The sequence below is a fragment of the Phyllosticta citribraziliensis genome (assembly GCF_038025025.1).
Source record: "Phyllosticta citribraziliensis strain CPC 17464 chromosome Unknown J3D65scaffold_15, whole genome shotgun sequence".
Lineage (NCBI taxonomy): Eukaryota > Fungi > Ascomycota > Dothideomycetes > Botryosphaeriales > Phyllostictaceae > Phyllosticta > Phyllosticta citribraziliensis.
The window spans coordinates 320817-338835 of NW_027117352.1; the positions used below are offsets into that span (position 1 = coordinate 320817).

The following is an 18019-nucleotide window of genomic DNA, read 5'->3' on the forward strand; positions in this document are numbered from 1 at the left end:
CATTCATTCATGGCACACGTGAACCTTGGCTCAAGATCAGTTCTCCTTTTTTTGCCTTCCCTTGGGCTACATCCGTCGTGGATGCAAGCAACGTGTTGTTGAGTCGGCCCCCGACCTTATACATAGAGATGGAGAGGAGCGCTTGGAAGACAGCAGAGCCGGGAGCTTTTGGCGCACACAATGAGCTCGGGGGAGTTCTTTTCGTAAGCCCCCACCCATTGCGCTTCGTATGTCGAGCAACATGTCTAACACTCACACGCAGGGCCCTGGGGTCGCGGCCGATCCGAATGGAGATCGGTCTCGCACCAAAGGAGGTCTTCTTCATCCACGAAGCGCTGCTCTGCGCCGAGTCGCCCAAATACCGCGCCATGCTCGGCGGCGCCGGCAACTGGCGCGAAAAGCGCGAAGACCGGATCGCCATCACGGAGGAGGACCCGCTGCTCTTCCGCTCGTTCGCCAACTACCTCTACCGCGACAAGTGGACCAAGTCATACAACGACCCGGACTCGGACATTGTGCACCTTACGCGTTTGTACTGCCTGGCAGACCGCCTGATGGCGTGCACGTTCAAGCAAGCCGTGCTACATGAATTTGCGCGCAAGCTCGAGGACGGCGGCGCGCAGCTCACCGTCGACGATGTGTGCGATGTCCTCGAGATCGCCTTCACCGAGCTCCCGGAGAGGCGCAACGAGGACGATCCGCTGCAGCACTACGCCGCGCAGCTCGGCGCCTTCCGGCTTCACGACCTGCAAAAACACCCGCGCTTCAACAACGAGCTGAGCAGAGACGTTCCCGAGATTGCGCGCAGGATTTGCCTCCGCATCGGCTCGCTCATGGTCGTCATGCCGTCGCAGCCGATACGTTATCGGTTTTTCAATCCGGTATGTCATGACTTCCTCCCCTTTTTCTGGTGAGCGAGTGGAATAATGCGATGGGATGGCAGACGCCAGCGAAACCATATCCTCGCTTCCAGGACACTTCTTCAGGTAGTGACTAGAAAACAGATGGCCGAGCAGGAGGAAGCGGCGTCGTTGCCAAACTTCTTTTGAGAACGATGGGGGCGACTACGTTGTGTGCAGTCCGGATTTTTGAAAGTTTCGTCTTTGTTTGCTGCCACTGGTGGCTTCTACAGTGATTCAGTCAGTCTTGAGGGTCTGTTTGAGCACAATATGACTAGGATCAAAAGGAGAAGGGGTGTTTGGCGTATCTGCTACAAAGTCAGAACAAATATCTGGCTTGTTCTTCCGCGACCTAGAGTCGGAGAAAGAAAGATGTGTTTTCCACTGGCAGGAAGGCGATTGCCAACTTAACTCAACATATTTCTTTGATGTGTTCCTGCATCTTCGCTATTCAGAGAAGTACCAACTTCTGACCTTTTTCCTCTTCGTACATACCACGCTCGACAATGGCCACTCCAAAGCCGGAGGATATGTCAGAAGAAGTGCAGGCCGTAGCTGCAACAAATGCATTTGATCCTGAACAGATGGATGAGCGCAGACTGTCAGAGTATGGAAGGACTCTTTGCGATTTGACCTGACGCTAATGTTCTTGACTTGATGCAGTCACCTTTCCACCCAGATCATTGAGATCGTGGTTGGCACCTCTCGGAGGAGGACCTTCTACATCCACGAGAGCCTCCTTTGTCACGCGTCGGAAAAGCTGAGCGTCCAGTTGCGTGGACCTTTCAAAGAGGCGCAAACAGGGAAGATCGCGGATTGCGAAGAAGATCCCAGCCTTTACGCGTTTTTCGCGGATTACCTGTATCACGACGGATGGCTCCGCGACCCGTCAAAAATTGAGGATGATGTCGAGTGGGTTCTTTTGGCTCGTCTTTACGCCATGGGCGAAAGGTTGGGTGCAAAGGTGTTCCAGAATGCTTGCCTTTGGAGGTTCTGGCACAGCATTACACGGTATAGTGACATTGGAGATTCCGAGATTTGCCAACTTCTGGCAACCACCACGGAGCTGCCAGAGAGAAGCAACAAAGACGACGATCCTTTGCGCTCTCTTGTCTTGTGGTACACAGCATCGAGGATATCAAGTCTCCGGAACAGCCAAGAATTCAAGGACCTCATTTTCACCGATCATCCGGAGCTTGGTAGCCAGATTCTCATGTGGGTGGCAGACAACAAAGAGAACCATGATCCAGTTTGCGTAACAAGACCCTCGGAAAGATTCATAGACGAAGTAGAGTACATCTACTAGTTATCGAGTTTCTTCAACCATCGAAGTTCAAAGCGGTGTCTGGAAATGGGTATGTGTACGTAGCTAAAAGTCGACGATGGATCGTACAGCATGGGACGGCCGAATGATTTGCGGGGAGCACACTTTCCGAGGATCAGGTGCCTGGCAAGGTCTCTCGGAAAGGCAACTATCGGTCTTGAATTGAGCTCTAGGATTCGAATTTGCCGAAGGCAGATGGTGCACCGTCTGAGTGGTCGTCTGTGGAACTATGCCAGTAAAGACATCGCACATGTCAACGGACACAGGCCAAAGCAGGGAGCGAAAATCAAACCCAGTTTTCCAAGGAGCCTTGCAAATAATCGTTAGTGTGAAGTTCGTTCGTTAGACCTTTAGGGAAGCGCCGTCTCAACCGTGGAAGCCTCACGTGGTGAAGTCGCAGCGCCGGGCGCGAATGCCCATGCCCGTCCTTCAAAAACCCGGGGATTCCTTCTCCGCGCGGCGTTCTCGAGTTGCTCCTTTCATCATTCATCCAGTCTGAATTTTTCGAGCTTGTGCGCATTTTCTTCTCTCAATTGCCCGCCTTCGGCTTTAAAAGACGCAGTTTCCTCCGCTGTTCTTTCCCAACTAATCAGGAAACATGTCAGCAACACCAAATCCTTTTGGTTTCCCCAATGGAGGAGGAAACTCACACCATCCTCCCGCCCAACCTCAACAACAAGACGGGGCTTCAGTCCCAAGACCGTCAGAGAATCACCATCACCCAGGCTCTGTTCCCCTTCAACGGGCCGAGTCCAATCCATCAGGGGCAACGGCCTTCGACTTGCTCAATCGGAGCAGGCACGGACTTCAGCAATGGGCTGCTGGTCACCATCCAACTGGTGGAGCCAATGGTAGGCAACTGAGCGGAAACGAGCAGAGCGGACTCCGAGCCGCAAGAAGGCCTGGCGACGACCGAAATGGTCACCATCAAGTCGCCATGGGGCCAAAATCTCCAACAGGTCTCGAGGACGAACGACGGGACAGCCGCTTCGCGCCTGAACAGCGAGAGTCCAACATTCATCCCGCCCTCAGAAGCGGTCCTGCGCGAGAGCAAAACGGCAATCTGGCCGCTGCGCCACCAAGGCCTGAACAGCAGCTGCACCGGGCAAATGGCCTTGCGTACGGGACAGGGCCAGGACTCCACATGCCTCCCGCCTCGATCAACCACCTTCTTCCTCAACGACCGGGACCACAGGTGCCTCCCTCTCCAATCCGCCGCCCTCCCTCTCCGGGACCAGGACTTCACGTGCCTCCCTCTCCAATGCACCAACATCCTCCTCCACGGCCAGTTTCGCCCCGTCCCGCTCGTGGACCGCCCCAAAGTTTCCCCTCGCAATCCTATGCGTGGGAACAAAATCAGCAGCAGCAGTTCAGATCCGGGCCGCCAATGCGAGCTCAACCACAGCAGTATTGGCCTGCCCCGCAACCGCAGCCCCTTCGACGACCTCCGGCGCCACCACATGTTTGGCCAGCGCATCCAGGGCCGCGATATCCAGGGAGACGGCAATCGGATCCTCCACATGCTCGACCACCACGTCCAGTACTGCCATATGGTGGCCCTGGATATGGACCCGAACTTGGTGTACCAGAGAACGGACCTCGACCACGTGGTCCCCCTGGATCACATGTGGCTCCACCCAACGGCCCTCCACAAGGTGGTCCAAGGCCATATGCGAATCCAGGTCCAGGTCCTGTTCCTGTCCTGAGTGGACCAGATCTTGGCATGGAACCAGAGCGAGAACAAAACCCACAGCCGGGACCAATTTTGAGCCCTCCTGGTTCCCCCATGCCCTCCTCTCCCACCATTCCTGCCCATGCAGCTCCCGTTATGGAGCAAGAGCCTGAGCCTGAACCAAGACCTGGACCCGGACCCGGACCTGAACCTGAACGCGAACCTAAGCCTGAGCCTGAGCCTGAGCCTGAGACCGAGCCTGTCTCTCGCTCGAGATCTTTAGTGCATCGTGCATTGTCCGCCTTGGGAAGCAAGATGCGTCACTCTCGCCAAAGTGGCGAGAAGCAACCTGAGAACCGCGCCGCATCTCCGGGGCCTCCTCCGTCTCTCGAGCAGCCACAGGCTCCTGTGAGGCTTGCCCCAGCGCAGTCGAGGGCGCCCTCTCCGACGCACTCGGGTAGACATCCCCCTTCTCGCGGTGTATCACCTTACACCGTTCAGCAAGCATTGCATGCCCCTCGGGGAAGGGCGCCGGCCCGTTCCCCTTACCCCGGCCGTGTTCCCTCGCGCTCTCCTTCTCGTTGTGCTTCTCGTTCTCCTACTGGGGACCAGCGAAGATCGCACCGCTCGTACCGCGAGCGGTCGCCTTCACCTGTGCGGCGAAGGAGACGCTCGCCTACCCCTGAGCCAAGGAGGTCACGTCGGGAGTCTGACGACAGCGGCTCGCACTATAGCACACCGACTCCAAGACGGGCAAGGTCTCGCGGTCGTGCTCGGGAGCCTTCTTGCTGTCGGTCACGCAGTCGTCCTCGCGAGCCTTCTTGCTGTCGTTCTCGCAGTCGGTCTCGTGGCCGTTCTCGCGGTCGCAGACCAGCGCGATCACCCCCACATTCTGCGCCGTCTTACTACGTCTCTGCCTTTCGCTCTCGCTCTCGCTCTCGCACTAGGTCTCGGTCTCGGTCAGAAGAAGACCTACACAGACGGAGTAGGAGAGAAAAGAAGAAGAAAAGGCGGAACGGGTCTTGCGAATCCCCTGAGCCGTCTCGTTCCGAGGACGACGACGACGACGAAGACGATGAGGGCGACGAGGAAGAGGACGAGCGCGAGACCGGCAGGCACAATAAGGAGACGCAGACGCCCAGGAAGACCGGGCGTGCCAAAAAGTTCTTCGCCTCCGTCGGCCGCAGGCTGGTCCAGTTGGACCCCGAAGAGGCTGCACGTCACGAGCGCCTGCCGCCACGCAGCGAGTGGGTCACTGCAGACACGATTCTGAGCGACGAGTGGCGGGAACGGGAGCGAGCGGTCGAAGACCGCCGCCGACGCCGTCGACGCCGAGAGCGAGGTGAGGACTGCGAGGATGACGGCCACCGCCGTGGTCGATCTCCCAGGCGGGACGACTCTGAGGAGGACAGGGAGGTCAGCCGGATTCTGCGCGAATCGCGGCACGCGAGGAGTGAGCGAGACGGCGGCTTCCAATATCGCACGCTTGATCCGCGGGCATCGGAGCCTGCAGGACAAGTGCCTCATGGGGAGCAGTCGTACCAGTCCACGCACAACCCGCAGGACTGGGCGCAGCAGCAAGAGGAGACGGGAAGCCAGTTCCTGCAGGTAAACATCGAGAGGTCTCCAACAGCCGGTTCTCGCAGGGAATCGGCGTGGGCGGCAGACGAAGATGCTCTCGCCCAGGAAAGAGCTGAGGCGGAGGACGAAGATGAGAACAACTACCAGAATGCAGTGAACACGCCCGGCACCGGGCCAGATCGCGACTATGGTCAGCGGCCCTCGATCGGCCGACGCATCTCGCGAATGGGCGGCGATATCAAGTCGTTTGTGCGTCGGCGCACGTCGCAACTGCGCGGCGGCGGCGATGGCGATGGCAACGGAGAGCAGCAGCGGCCGAACCGGCCTCGTCGGTATGGGTACGTCGAGATGAAAGAGAGACCGCCAATGGTAACATGGACATCAGATACACGCCCGCCGTACGAAAGGCCGCCGCAGCAGCACCCCCGCCATCGCCGACGACCTTGTCAGGACGCTCCATGAGCTGCGGCTTCATGGGTCCCAACATACGCAGGTTGCGCCAGACCATCGCGCGCAAGATCGAGCCGCCGCCACTGCGCCGTGCTGCTTCGACGCCTCTCCCCGTCCTCCAGTTCACCAACCTCACACCTTGGGGGCGCAGGGAGAAATGGGACGTCCTGCGCGCTGGCGCCAGGTGCCTCGATAGAATGGAGAGGCAGACGCTGGCCGAAGCCATGGCGACGGGGTATCCGTTGTCCATTTTCAACTGCTTGAGGCAGCCGCCTGAGCCATGGGAGCCGCCCAAAGCGCGACGCGAATCGTCGGAGAAGGATGATCGAGACTGGCTACCGGACTGGGCGGCGGCACCACAGACGGCCCCGACGCACCACCACAGCAAGAAGCATTCGTCCCACGGGGCTCACAGGGCGCACAAGGACACGCGGTCGAAGAAGGAATCTCATCGCGACCGCAAACCATCGCCGTCGGCGAAGAAATCGCCGGAGAAGAAGTCGCGCCGCGGGCGCAAGCAATCGCCGCCGCCAATAAAAGAGCCCACTTCCAAAGGCATCTTTTCCAGATGGTTCTCGGGCGCCGACAGCAGCAGCAGCAAGGCTGCGGCCAAGCCGCCAAAGGCGTCGAAGCAAAAAACCAAGTCCTGAGTACGCAGCTGGGGACCCGTAGAAGTCTGTCTTGCGTGAAGGAGCAAAGCGGCAGAGCAAAGCCGCCTCCTGCGATGGAGAGCGGTGGTCCAGAATCCGATGAAAGCGGCGCTGCGCAAGAGGCGATGGAAAATATGCCGGAAGTCGAGTACAGCCGTCAGAGCACGAGGGTGCTAGAGAAGTAGTAGTTGGTAATAGCAGCGGAAAAACGAATCAGCAACGCGCCTGCGAAGGTCAAGCGATTCGTCGCGCATCCGGCAAGCCTCATCTGCAGGTTCGTGTCAGCAAAACATCAAGTCGATCCCTCCACCAGCTAACGCAACAAAGACGGCCGCAGAAGTCACGTCACGCACGAGACACGCCGAGAGCCGAGACAGAACAGAATGCACATCCAACCAGACGGAAGAGTTTGTAGAGGGAAAAATTTTGTCATTGAGAAGGGCGCGGGCTACAGAGAGTTGCGTTCAAGAGCCGTCAGCCAAGCACATCCCAAACGTGCCTCTAATATTTTTTGGGGGCTTTTTCTTTTCTTTGTAAAGATGATTTTTAATCTTGACTTTTTTTGTTCTTCTTTCTACCGGGCCAAGTCGACCCAGTTCACCTGCTCGCCGGCCAAAATGAGACAGACTCCACTGGAGAGATGGTGTCGTCTGGGACAGCAGCAGCGGGCTGGAGTCGTCGAGCGCCCAGATTGATCAAGTCCAGCAATTGCTTGATGGCGATCAACAGTTGAGATGCGAGCCTATCGAGGGTACCGCTCGAAATGGTGGTGTCGAGGTTAGATTTTTTTTGATCCCAATCAAGGATTTGTCGTTTGAGATTTGTGTGCCGAGCGCGAGTTGTAAATTTATGCCTCTTAGGGGTGTTTGTGGGGTTGTGCGTGCAGAGGGGAGATGTTGCTGTGCCGAGGCGGACACAGGACATGTCCAAGTTCGTTGAAGGGTGAGACGACCGATGAAGGTACCGCGCCAGGAGTACGCCGCCGTCGCCGCCGCCGCTGTCGATGTACCAACCCATGATCGTCTAATCAAGGAAAGGGAACTTTTTGGAGTGAGCGCCACCGATCCTGAAAGAGTCGAGGGACGAAAGAGTAAAAGCCACGTGGATATCGAGCGAAGAGAAGGTCGACTCAAAACCGCGACGGAGCGCCCGCAAGCCGGCGCAAGGTAAAGGGTGAGAAAGTAATCCCGGAAAAGAAGGAAATCCCCAATCGCCTAGTATACAAATGCGACAACCGCGATGTCGTAACTCGTTCATGCGCCAGCATGGACGCCCAGACAGGAAAAAGAAAGGTCATGGACCCGTGTTCAGCCGTCCGGAATCGTGGTCATCGCGCAGCATGAGCTATGTGCAAAAAAGGCCTTCGCTTCAAAAAGCATCGCTTCAAAAAGCCCAAGACCGCCGGATGAGAAAAAGCCAGAGAGAGGTGCCGTCGAAAACTTGCTCTTGCGAGCATAACCATTTTTCCGTCCATGAGCATTGCATCAGAGAGTTGCTCATGCCTGGGCCGGTCTGGGTGCCCGAGGTTGACCAGCGAAGCCATTTTGTTGGCGGTTCTGATGAACCGGAGGACCCCGGCGCTGCTGCCCTTGGAAACCAGGTCCACGAGCATTGCCCCGGAAACCCCCACGAGCGTTTTGCGGCCCGTTGCGCAGAATAGCGGCATTAGGGTCCTGCTCTTGATTTTGACCTTGGTGGGCCTGAGGAGGACCCTGCCTGGCCGGCGGCGCATTGGAGATCGGACGCGGGATCGTGTCGGGGGTTTCGTAGACATACAACTTCTTCTCAATGGTTTGGGGAATCGGCTGGATTTCGGTGCCGAGTTCCTGCTCGATCTTGTAGAGATTGAAGCGGTCGTCCCAGTTGATCAGGTTGATAGCCAAACCCAAGTGGCCAAAACGACCGGAACGACCAATGCGGTGGAGATAAGTCTCGGCGTTTTTGGGAAAGTCAAAGTTGATGACAACGTTGACGGCCTGGATGTCGATACCACGGGTGAGAAGGTCGGAGCAAACCAGGTTGCGGCAGACGCCGTTCCTGAAGTCATGGAAAACGCGATTGCGAGCGTGCTGGAGCATTTTGGCGTGAGAGTAGAAGCACGAGTAGCCGAGCTCGGTGATCTTCTTGGCAAGGAGCTCTACGCGGTTGGTGGAGTTACAGAAGATGATGGACTGGTTGATCTGGAGCTTGTTGAAAAGAGTGTTCAGGCAGTGGACCTTTTGCTTTTCTTCGACAAAGGCATAGTACTGGGTGATTCCGCGCAGAGTGAGTTCGTCCATCAAGTTGATTTCGTAAGGCGAGTTCATGTGTTTGTCCTGGCCAAATTAGTCTCGTGGTCAAACAGAGCATGCGTGAAGCTTACCTTGAAGCTCTTGACGACGATGGGGAAGGTCGCGCTGAAGAGCATGACCTGGCGGTCCTTGGGGTGGAATGCGAGAAGCTGTTCGATGACGGGGGTAAATTCCGGGGAGAGGAGCTTGTCAGCCTCGTCCATGACGAAGATGGGACAAGCTGAGAGGTCGGCGACGCCCTTGCTGGCCAAATCCAATATCCTGCCAGGGGTACCAACAATGATGTGGACCGTCTCGCTCAAGCGAATGATGTCGTCCTTCAAGCCAGTGCCACCAGTGGTGACCATGACATTGATGCCAAGGTGCTTGCCTAGCATTTTGCACACCTGCGATGTCTGGAGAGCGAGTTCTCTCGTGGGGACCAGGATTAGAGCTTGCGTCTTGTTGCTCTTGGGGTTGATGCGCTCTAGGGTGGGAATCACAAAAGCTGCCGTCTTGCCGGTGCCGTTCTTTGCGCGCGCGAGGATATCACGACCCGTCAAAGCGACAGGGATGGTTTCTTCTTGGATGGGCGAAGGCTTCTCGAAGCCCGCCTCGAAAATACCCATCATCAGCTCCCGCTTGATGTAAAAGTCTTCAAACTCCAATCCCTTTGTTGCCGTAACATCCTCCGTCTGTACTCTGGTGTCCTTTGGCGGAGCATTGACGTTGTTCTTCCAGTCGGCGCCTGCCGAGGATTCGTTCAGGCTCGCTGCCGCGAGCTGGTTGGTAATGTCCGCCGCCATTGGGGGTCTCTTTTGGATCGATGTGAGGTGGTAAAGAAAGGCGCTACAGATTTAGCGCCTGCAGAGTTGAAAATCGTATGAGAGAGGGTGGTTGATTTTGGGACGCTCGGGTGAGGTTGCCTCTGAGTGGTGTGTGTGGGGTTGGTCGCAGATTTGAGCGGAGGCAAATTCGACGTGCAGCAGAGAGAGAGTAGTTGGTCCAGGGTGGCGGTCGCGAGTAGAGGACGACGGGCTCTTGTGGTGCAGTAGTTTGTGATGCCTGGCAACTGAGGTGGAGGAGGCTTGAGGTGGACGAGGTCAAGGTCGGTCACTGGTGGCGGGCAAATCGACCTAGTGGAGGTGACTGGGTGCTAGTGGAGCAGGTTCGGCCAGTGAGTGGCAGAGTCAGAATGTAGAGAGAGAAAGAGTCAGTGGTGAGGGCGTGAAGAGGTTGATGATGTGTGGTGGGGGGTTGCGGAGAGAAGAGGGACGAAGGTTGAAGCTGACGGGACCTGAGGGACCCTCCGAGTGCGTGACCGTGGCTGCCCGGATCCGCCAACCACACCCGCGCTTGCCGAGAAAACGCCGGAGCCACCAACCACGCCAACCGAACCGAATCCACCCAACTTCAGACCTCAGGCCAACCAAGACGCCGACATCATCAACTGCACAGCTACTCGCTGCTTTCAATCCACCCGCCATGACCTCCATGTTTCTTCGCTCTGGCCTCGGCCGCCAGATGGTGCGAGCCAAACTCCCTCTCAAGCCATTGCTCCGTCCAGCGCGTCGCTTCCAGCACAACGGCCCCGACATGGAAGACTACCTTCTCCCCGGCCAGAAATCCGCCCAAAACATACTCAAAGGCTTCATTGCTGCCAATGCTGTTATGTTTCTTGCATGGCAGTTTTCAACCACACACACCAAGGGAGAATCGCCAGACCTCCTCAAGACCAAAAACAACATGACGCGCGAACTGAACGACAAGTTCGTATTTCGCAGCGGTGACATTGCCCATGGGAAATACTACGGCGTCCTACTTTCCCACTTCTCGCACGTGTCAATCATGCATTTCGGCTTCAACATGATGGCCTTTTGGTCTCTTGGCAACGGCATCATCATGTCCCTGCCTCTCATGACGGGCCCCAAGTTCCTCACATTGTGCTTGGGCAGTGCGCTGGGAAGCAGCGTCGCGACATACGCGAACAAACAGAGCCGCGGCATCTCCAACGGTAGTCTGGGCGCAAGTGGTCTGGTTTCGGGCATCGCTGCCGCCATCGCCCTGAGAGCGCCTTTCGCCAAGATGCAGTTCATGTTCATCCCAGTCGGAATTCCTGCTTGGGTCTTGACGGGCGGGTTCTTTGCTTACTCTGCGTACTCTGTTGCAGCCTACGACCCTCGGAATCCCCCTCTTCTTGATCACGCAGGTCACTTGGGAGGCGCGGTTTTTGGAGCTCTGTACTACATCATGTCCCTGAGGCGTGGGCGCACTCCGGGGGTGTGGAGGTAAACAACCATGGCTCGTGTCGAATTACGCCAGCGCCTCGATTATCATGATTATCCAGCGGGTTAGGTTTTGCAAGGCGGAGGATAGATACCCACAATAAAAGTCAAGTCTGATTCCGAATACTCTATGAGTTTCGCCACTACCCCCCATGTCATTTCTCCTGCAACTTTTCAGATCTTCAGTTTTTGAATCCACTCTTGGTTTTCCGATCCACCAAGCGCCTCAATCGCCGTTTCGGAGTCCCAAGCAACCATCAGCGCTCTAGCCTACGTCTTCAATCAGGGTCCGCAAGGTGCCCGACTCGGCCAGCATCCTCAACCAGGTCTGCACAAAAGGACCATAGTCGTAGCGCCTGCTCTCGGCCTTTTCCCTGTCAGCCGCAGCAACTTGCTCCTCGTCACGCAGCGCAGCCCTCAAGCCGGCCTGCTCCGTCACAAGCTTCTGTCTCGCATCAATCAACGTGGTCGGGTCATCGTCTGCCTTGACCCTTTTCTCGAAGGATGGCGGAATTGTAGCAATGCGGATGTCATGGGCGCCAATCGAATAGTCGGAGGACGGACCCACGATCAGATTCTCCTCGGAGCTGTCGCCGGCCATGGCAAACTCCCTCCACGTCGGCTTGATCTGGGTCAGCCGCTCCTCGCACATCTGGATGCTCTTGATGTTTTGCACCAGTTGCTGCTTCAGTTCAATGCGTGGGTCCTTGACCAGGCTGAGCAGGCCGAATTCAATATCGCCCTCTTCGTACTGCGCCATGCGCGCCTGGAGATTGGGCGCCAAGGACTGAAGCCAGTCTTCGTCATCTTCGAGGTCGTGCAGCTTTTGCGGCTGACGGTCCAAGCCGTCCAGCTTCCAGACCGAGCCGGCAATGGGCAGGAAGGCGATGAAGTGGAAGGCGGCATCGTCGCTGCTGCTTGCGTTCTTGGCGGCCTTGGTCTTGGCTTTGACGGCTTTGGCGTCGTCTTGCATCTTGAGGTCGATGTTCATCATGTCAATCTTGCGGGCAAACGAGTTGTGCACGTTCTTAACAAAGTCGTAGTTTTGGATCTGGTCGCCCCGCAGGGCGGGAGTGAAGTCGCGGGTGAAGGACTTGAAGCTGCTCAGGTTGGGGCCCAGGTCAGCGTCGGGGATGTTCATGACGATGTTTAGGAGTGCCACGGTGGCGCAGGCGTTGCCCGTCGTTTGGTTGGCGAACCACACATGCTCGGGGCAGATGGCGTCGGTCTCGAGAAAGTCGTCCTCCTTGTAGCGGAAGAGGAATATCAAGCCGTAGACGGGCTTGGGGAGCATGCACAGCAGCGCCTCGTCTAGGCCAAAGACCTCGTGGACTTTGACTCCGGTTACGCCAAAGTCCTGGAGAATAGTGTTGAAGAAGGCCTGGCAGGTTAGCTTGGTAACTGATGCGAAGTGAAGGCGACGAACCGGATCATTCTCAATCTCACAGAAACCCTGCCACTTGAGACGGTCTTCGCGAGTTGTGGGCACGGAAGCGTCGGTAGGAAATACTCTCTCTTCTGGCGGCGGCAAGCCATTGGACATCTCATTCGACTTGACCTTTCTCCTCTTGGAGGCACGGGTAGCCATGGTGAACAGACGCCTGGAGGAAGGTGTCGGTGAAGAAGAGTGGTGTTTGGTTTACAACAGGAGAGTACAGGACCTTGACTACAGGGCCCAAAGGCGGTCAAACTTCGGCAGAAAGCGAATCGAGTTGTAGCTTGGGGAAGGAGGACATGTAGACGTTATCATGATGGGTTTTGGCAGAAACATGAATGCTTTTGGTCAGACATGAGGGTGACGCAACGAAATGGTCCAGGCAGTGGTGACGGCGGCGATTTCGTGGCTCGACCATGCAAACGAGTTGGTCCAATGCCAGCGACAATAGATATTTCCTGTCTTCTGGAGACTTTCAGTCGGCTCCTGGGTGTTGTGGCATCGTCGTGCCACGGTCCGTGGCGTTGAAAGCGGCAGCCCGAAGGGTCCCGCGCGTCGCGAGCTTGGACAAACACCCGGACGCGAACTTTTCGGAGCTGCACCTCTCCACCAACAACAAAGCTACAGCCACAACCCCTCCACCGCCATCCACCGCCCTCCACCACCTCTACTCGCCCTGGGAAGCTTCCCGCTCCTTTGAATGCTCCTGGCCACCCCGCTTCGCCCCCCGAAATCGGCATGAGATGAACGGCACTCCTCGCATGCGCTCCGGCGCATTCCCTCAAACCCCAGACACCATCCAGCAGCGTGCCAGGCGAGCTGCTCGAAATACGACTCCTGGCGGCGGCATCGCCAGCGTACGCGCACCCGTCAGCGATGCCAACATCCTGAACAAACCACCTCCCTCGTCCGGCTCGCAGCCGCTGATTTCCACCGATGTAATACCTGCACCGACGCAGCGGCTCTACGCCGTCTTCTTCTATGGCGCCCTGCTCGCATGGCGATTCTACGACTTTGTCAACCTACACACCGAAGAAACAGACTCATTATGGCTGTTCATGAAATGGATGCTCATCGACGCCGTTTTCCTGTTTGGTCTGCCAGCTCTGCGGATACCATGGTTGGAGTGGTCAACAACAGTCATGGTCTTTTTGTACATGGCCCATGTTTTGCTGGATGGCATGCTCATGTTCCGGATTGGAGTGAGTTGGTCCTTTTGAGCTTGGAGGGCGTTGCTGACATTCGTCAAGATACCCATCATGACCTGGATTGGCGGCATGTTCAAAATGGTTTATGACCGCGAAATGGCCATTGAAGAACACAATGTGGACCCTTGGACAGTTCGCCACAACGAATCTCTGATTCTAGGAAGACAAATCGTCAACATCCTTCCCGAAGGGTAAGTCTGCCCTTGATCGTTCGTCGCAGAGGCTAATTATTCTAGGTCTGCTACTCTCAACCCAGATCGCGAGTCCTTTTGCTTGGGTGGACCCATCAAGGACATTCAAATCCCGATCCTGATCAATCAAACCACTCCGATGCTTATCGAACTCCTCCGTTACGACCTCAACACTGGTAGCAACGACACGCTGGTCATTTCCGGAAGGGAGTTGAAAAACATGATCAAGAATGCAAAGAAGATTCAACGGATTGCTCCAGACGAGCCCCTTCTCCTGGAATATAAGACCAAAAAGACGGGCTTCTACTGGCTCAACAGAGTCATCGATGAGTCCAAGCTCGAAGTTCAGACTCGCGACCCTGATTTGATGGTGGTTGCCTGTCCAGAGGCTCGGATCAAGCCCAGCAGCAAGCAACGATGCAGAGGCGAGGCCGCGGATCTAGGCATTGTGGTCACGGGTACACCGCCGCTACAGCTAAGATACCGCAGAATGGTCGAGGGACAGGAGCGCGAGTCGAAGAGCGAGTTTCTGCAGCCGGACGACTTTGTCACCCCACTCTCAAGGCACGTGTCTGGCGCTCTCGTCCGGTCAGGCAATTTGGATGTCACTTGGGCACGTCCCCAATCTGTCGAAGTCCCTCTTACCGACATCCTTGCGCAGTCGGGCCTCTGGCAGTACTCGGTCGAAGAGGTTACTGATGCTTTCGGCAACTTGGTGGCATACTCCAGGGAGCAGGACGAAGATGAACAGCCAACTCTTGATGACAAGCTTCAGCGCGCATTCTTCGTCTACGAAAGACCTTCAGTCATGCTTCATGGCTGCGACTCTCAGCATCCGCTCCGCGTCGCTAGGGGCGAAAAGGCCGCTCTTCCAATTCGTTTCTCTTCGACCAACCGAAACCCGCTTATAGAGTCAGAGCACAACATTGAGTACATGTTTACTCCTGAAGATTCGCTCACAGCAAGCGGCGAACACACTGCCAGCAACAAGACGAAGAGGGAAGTTTTGAAAAACACGGGCCAGAGAGTCGTCATCCAGAAGCCTGGTTTGTACAGCCTTCGGTCTGTCTCAACAGACATTTGCGAGGGTGAAGTGCAAGAGCCTGCTTCGTGTCTTCTTCTCAACCCCCCGGAGCCTGATTTGGACATTTCCAGCGACCCAATATTCGACAAGTGCGCCAACAGGCCCCTGGGTCTCCGTGTTAGTCTCGACCTCATTGGTACCCCTCCCTTCAAGGTCAGCTACTCCATCAAGAAAGGAGGAGAGAAGAGCGAACAGATTGCCCATGTCGACGTCCCCGGCCTCAGGGGCCAAATCGACATTATGCCTCCTGACGCTGGTCACTACACCTACACCTTTGCCACAGTCAACGATCAGGTGTACAAGGGCCATTCCATCCGACACAAGAATCTGGTCCTGGAGCAAGACGTCAAGCCATCCGCTTCTGCCCATTTCATGTATGCTGCGGCCAAGACGGAGGCTTGTATCGACGAGCCCGTCACCTTTGGTATCAAGTTCGGCGGCGAAGGCCCGTGGACTTTGGAGTATGAACTTGTCCACACCAAGAAGAGGATCAAGAGAGAAATCAAGGGCATCGAGACCGAGACCTTTACAATCACCACTGATCCTCTTGATCACGGCGGCGAATACACCATGGCTCTTGCAAGTGTAACGGACCGACTTGGCTGCAAAGAATATCTCAAAGAAGAGGCAAAGATCAGCGTGCGTCATGAGCGCCCCAAGGCCTACTTTGGCCAAATCGAAGGCAGGCGTACCGTACGGACCCTCGAAGGCAAGAAGGTCGATCTTCCTCTGCGGCTTACAGGCAAAGGGCCCTGGAACCTCAAATTCAAGAACGCCGCGGACGCCGACGATTCAGTCCACGCCAAGAGACTGGACCACGCCAACGACTTTCTCGATGTCAAGGGCAAGGGTTTGTACGAGCTCTTGGATGTACAAGATGCCATTTGTCCAGGTTCGATTGATCCTGCCGCCAAGGTTTTCGAAGTCGGCTTGATCCCGCGACCGACCATCAGAGTCCACGAATCGACGACCATCACGCATGCTGGCAACAACAAGTTCATTCGGCAAGAAATCTGCGAAGGCGACCAGGACAATCTCGACGTCAGTCTCACGGGCACGCCGCCATATGGCATCAAGTACGAGCACCACGCACCTGGCTCCGGCTATCAAGTCAAGAATATCAACGCCGCCGTCAATGTCGCTTCAATTTCCATGGATACGTCCAAGGCTGGTACGCACGAGTACAAGTTTACAGAGTTGGCCGACAACAACTACAACCACAACGCGAAAACATTCCAGCCGCTGGTGGTTGAGCAGCTTGTCAACCCTCGTCCGTCTGCCCGGTTCAAGACCCCTGGCAAGACGTACAGTTACTGCACCACCGAGGACGTCAGTGCCGAAGACATTCCCATCGAACTGACGGGTCTGCCGCCTTTCCACCTGGAAGTCGACCTCAAGCACGCTGGCGCCAGCAAACCTGAGACGCTGTCGTTCCCCAACATCCCTTCGACTTCGCATACGATTAGGATTCCTCACCGACACCTCCACCTCGGTGCCTCGAGCCTTATGATCCGCAAAGTGCGCGACGCTCGCGGCTGCCGCGACAAGCCTAACCTCTCTGCCGCGAGCAAAGACAGCTCCGTCCAACGTGTCCAAATCGCCGTCCACAACGCACCAACCATCAACCCGCTCGACACGCGCAGCGAATACTGCGTCGGCGACCGTCTTTCATACGCGCTCTCGGGTGTCGCTCCCTTCTCCGTTTTCTACACCTTCAACGGCCACTCGCGCAAGGCCATGGCCGAAGGCACAACGTTCCGCCGTCTGGCCGAGCGACCCGGTGCCTTTGCCATCACAGGCATCGCCGACGCGGCATCGCAGTGCCACAACAACGTGCAGCACGCGGCGACGATCCACGAGATGCCGTCGGTGCGCGTCAGCAAAGGCCGCGAGACGCGCGTCGACATCCACGAGGGCGGCGAGGCCGAGATCCTGTTCGAGTTTGGCGGCACGCCGCCGTTCGAATTCACGTACACGCGCAGCACCAACGCGCGCCCCGGCCGCAGGAGCGTCGTCCTCGAGACGCGCACCCTCACCAGCATCGACTACTCGCTGCGCATCAAGGCCAGCGAGGAGGGCACGTACGAGGTCGTCGCCATCCGCGACGCGTGGTGTGCGTACAGCAAGGGCGGCAAGACGGGCGGTGCTGGGTCCGAGGCGCAGAAAATGTTGACTTACTGATTGGTTGGTGAGGTACATAGGGAGACGTGATAGAAGAGGATGAGATTGGGTGCGTGGATGATTGGAGAAATAGGAGGTGGTGGTGGTTAGATGGTGGGATGGCATTTATGCGGCGTTATGACTCTCTTATTTCCCCACCCTTATCCGTTTTGCCAAAAGCGTGCGGCTCTAGTCGAATTGATTGATTCGTCGTCATTGTTCATGTGGCGTGGATGCTGTGAGAATGAAGTGTGTTTGAGGAACATGAACATGTCGAGCTGGTCAGGGTGGATTCCGTTGTTTTGCGTGACAAGGCTCTCCACGCGATGACCTTGCTGGAAAGGAAAGACGACAGGACTCGGTGGGAGCTGTCGTCAGTTTGGGTCAAAGAGCACCAGAGGGGGCTGGTCCGCCTATGCTTTTACATTCAAACTTTCCAGCTTCACGGTACCGAGCCAACCTTAACCAGCAGATACCGGAGCTCCGCCAGGACAGCGACTGCTTACGGCCCCGGGTGAAAGGTCCAGCCAGCACTCATCACAAGAGCTAAAGGAGGAGTCGGACACAGAGGAGGCCACTTGGCCTGAAGTTGATGAAGTGTCCACGGACGAAGACTCAGAGACAGACGAGGCAAGAAGGTCTCAGAGGTCCGAAACCATCCAAGTCGAGGATGATTTCCCGGAAATCAAGAGGGAAGAGTCAGAAACTCGCGAGCCACAAGGACAACTAACTCGCTTGAACGATGGATCCTGGTCAGACCCCAGCGCGCCTCGTCCACCCTTGGACTGGGACAAGCTTGGAGTGCTTGGG

General features: G+C 56.6%; 7 protein-coding genes across 7 annotated transcripts; 5 read left to right on the top strand and 2 right to left on the bottom strand.

Annotated features, from left to right (window-relative positions):
• Nucleotides 1–72: 72 nt before the first annotated feature.
• J3D65DRAFT_641488 (uncharacterized protein) lies at nt 73–1481 on the top strand. Its single transcript, XM_066801893.1, has 3 exons — nt 73–203; nt 263–881; nt 944–1481. The coding sequence occupies exons 1-3, from the start codon at nt 181–183 to the stop codon at nt 995–997; spliced, it is 696 nt and encodes a 231-aa protein (XP_066650232.1). The 5' UTR covers nt 73–180; the 3' UTR covers nt 998–1481.
• J3D65DRAFT_160839 (uncharacterized protein) lies at nt 1161–2513 on the top strand. Its single transcript, XM_066794166.1, has 2 exons — nt 1161–1506; nt 1563–2513. The coding sequence occupies exons 1-2, from the start codon at nt 1406–1408 to the stop codon at nt 2203–2205; spliced, it is 744 nt and encodes a 247-aa protein (XP_066650233.1). The 5' UTR covers nt 1161–1405; the 3' UTR covers nt 2206–2513.
• J3D65DRAFT_160840 (uncharacterized protein) lies at nt 2514–6216 on the top strand. The gene has a single exon (XM_066794167.1). It carries the CDS (start codon nt 2822–2824, stop codon nt 5936–5938), a length of 3117 nt encoding a protein of 1038 aa, XP_066650234.1. The 5' UTR covers nt 2514–2821; the 3' UTR covers nt 5939–6216.
• A 1616-nt stretch (nt 6217–7832) lies between these two features.
• On the bottom strand, nt 7833–9805 carry J3D65DRAFT_160815 (ATP-dependent RNA helicase-like protein dhh1). The gene is made up of 2 exons (XM_066794165.1): nt 8939–9805; nt 7833–8891 (listed from the first exon to the last, which is right to left on the bottom strand). Exons 1-2 carry the CDS (start codon nt 9650–9652, stop codon nt 8073–8075), a joined length of 1533 nt encoding a protein of 510 aa, XP_066650235.1. The 5' UTR covers nt 9653–9805; the 3' UTR covers nt 7833–8072.
• Nucleotides 9806–10274: 469 nt separating this feature from the next.
• J3D65DRAFT_641497 (uncharacterized protein) lies at nt 10275–11296 on the top strand. The gene has a single exon (XM_066801894.1). It carries the CDS (start codon nt 10332–10334, stop codon nt 11136–11138), a length of 807 nt encoding a protein of 268 aa, XP_066650236.1. The 5' UTR covers nt 10275–10331; the 3' UTR covers nt 11139–11296.
• J3D65DRAFT_160862 (ubiquitin carboxyl-terminal hydrolase) lies at nt 11268–12819 on the bottom strand. The gene is made up of 2 exons (XM_066794168.1): nt 12558–12819; nt 11268–12512 (listed from the first exon to the last, which is right to left on the bottom strand). Exons 1-2 carry the CDS (start codon nt 12717–12719, stop codon nt 11397–11399), a joined length of 1278 nt encoding a protein of 425 aa, XP_066650237.1. The 5' UTR covers nt 12720–12819; the 3' UTR covers nt 11268–11396.
• Nucleotides 12820–13175: 356 nt separating this feature from the next.
• Nucleotides 13176–17435, top strand: J3D65DRAFT_641500 (uncharacterized protein). Its single transcript, XM_066801895.1, has 3 exons — nt 13176–13768; nt 13817–13965; nt 14011–17435. Exons 1-3 carry the CDS (start codon nt 13310–13312, stop codon nt 17228–17230), a joined length of 3828 nt encoding a protein of 1275 aa, XP_066650238.1. The 5' UTR covers nt 13176–13309; the 3' UTR covers nt 17231–17435.
• Nucleotides 17436–18019: the final 584 nt, after the last annotated feature.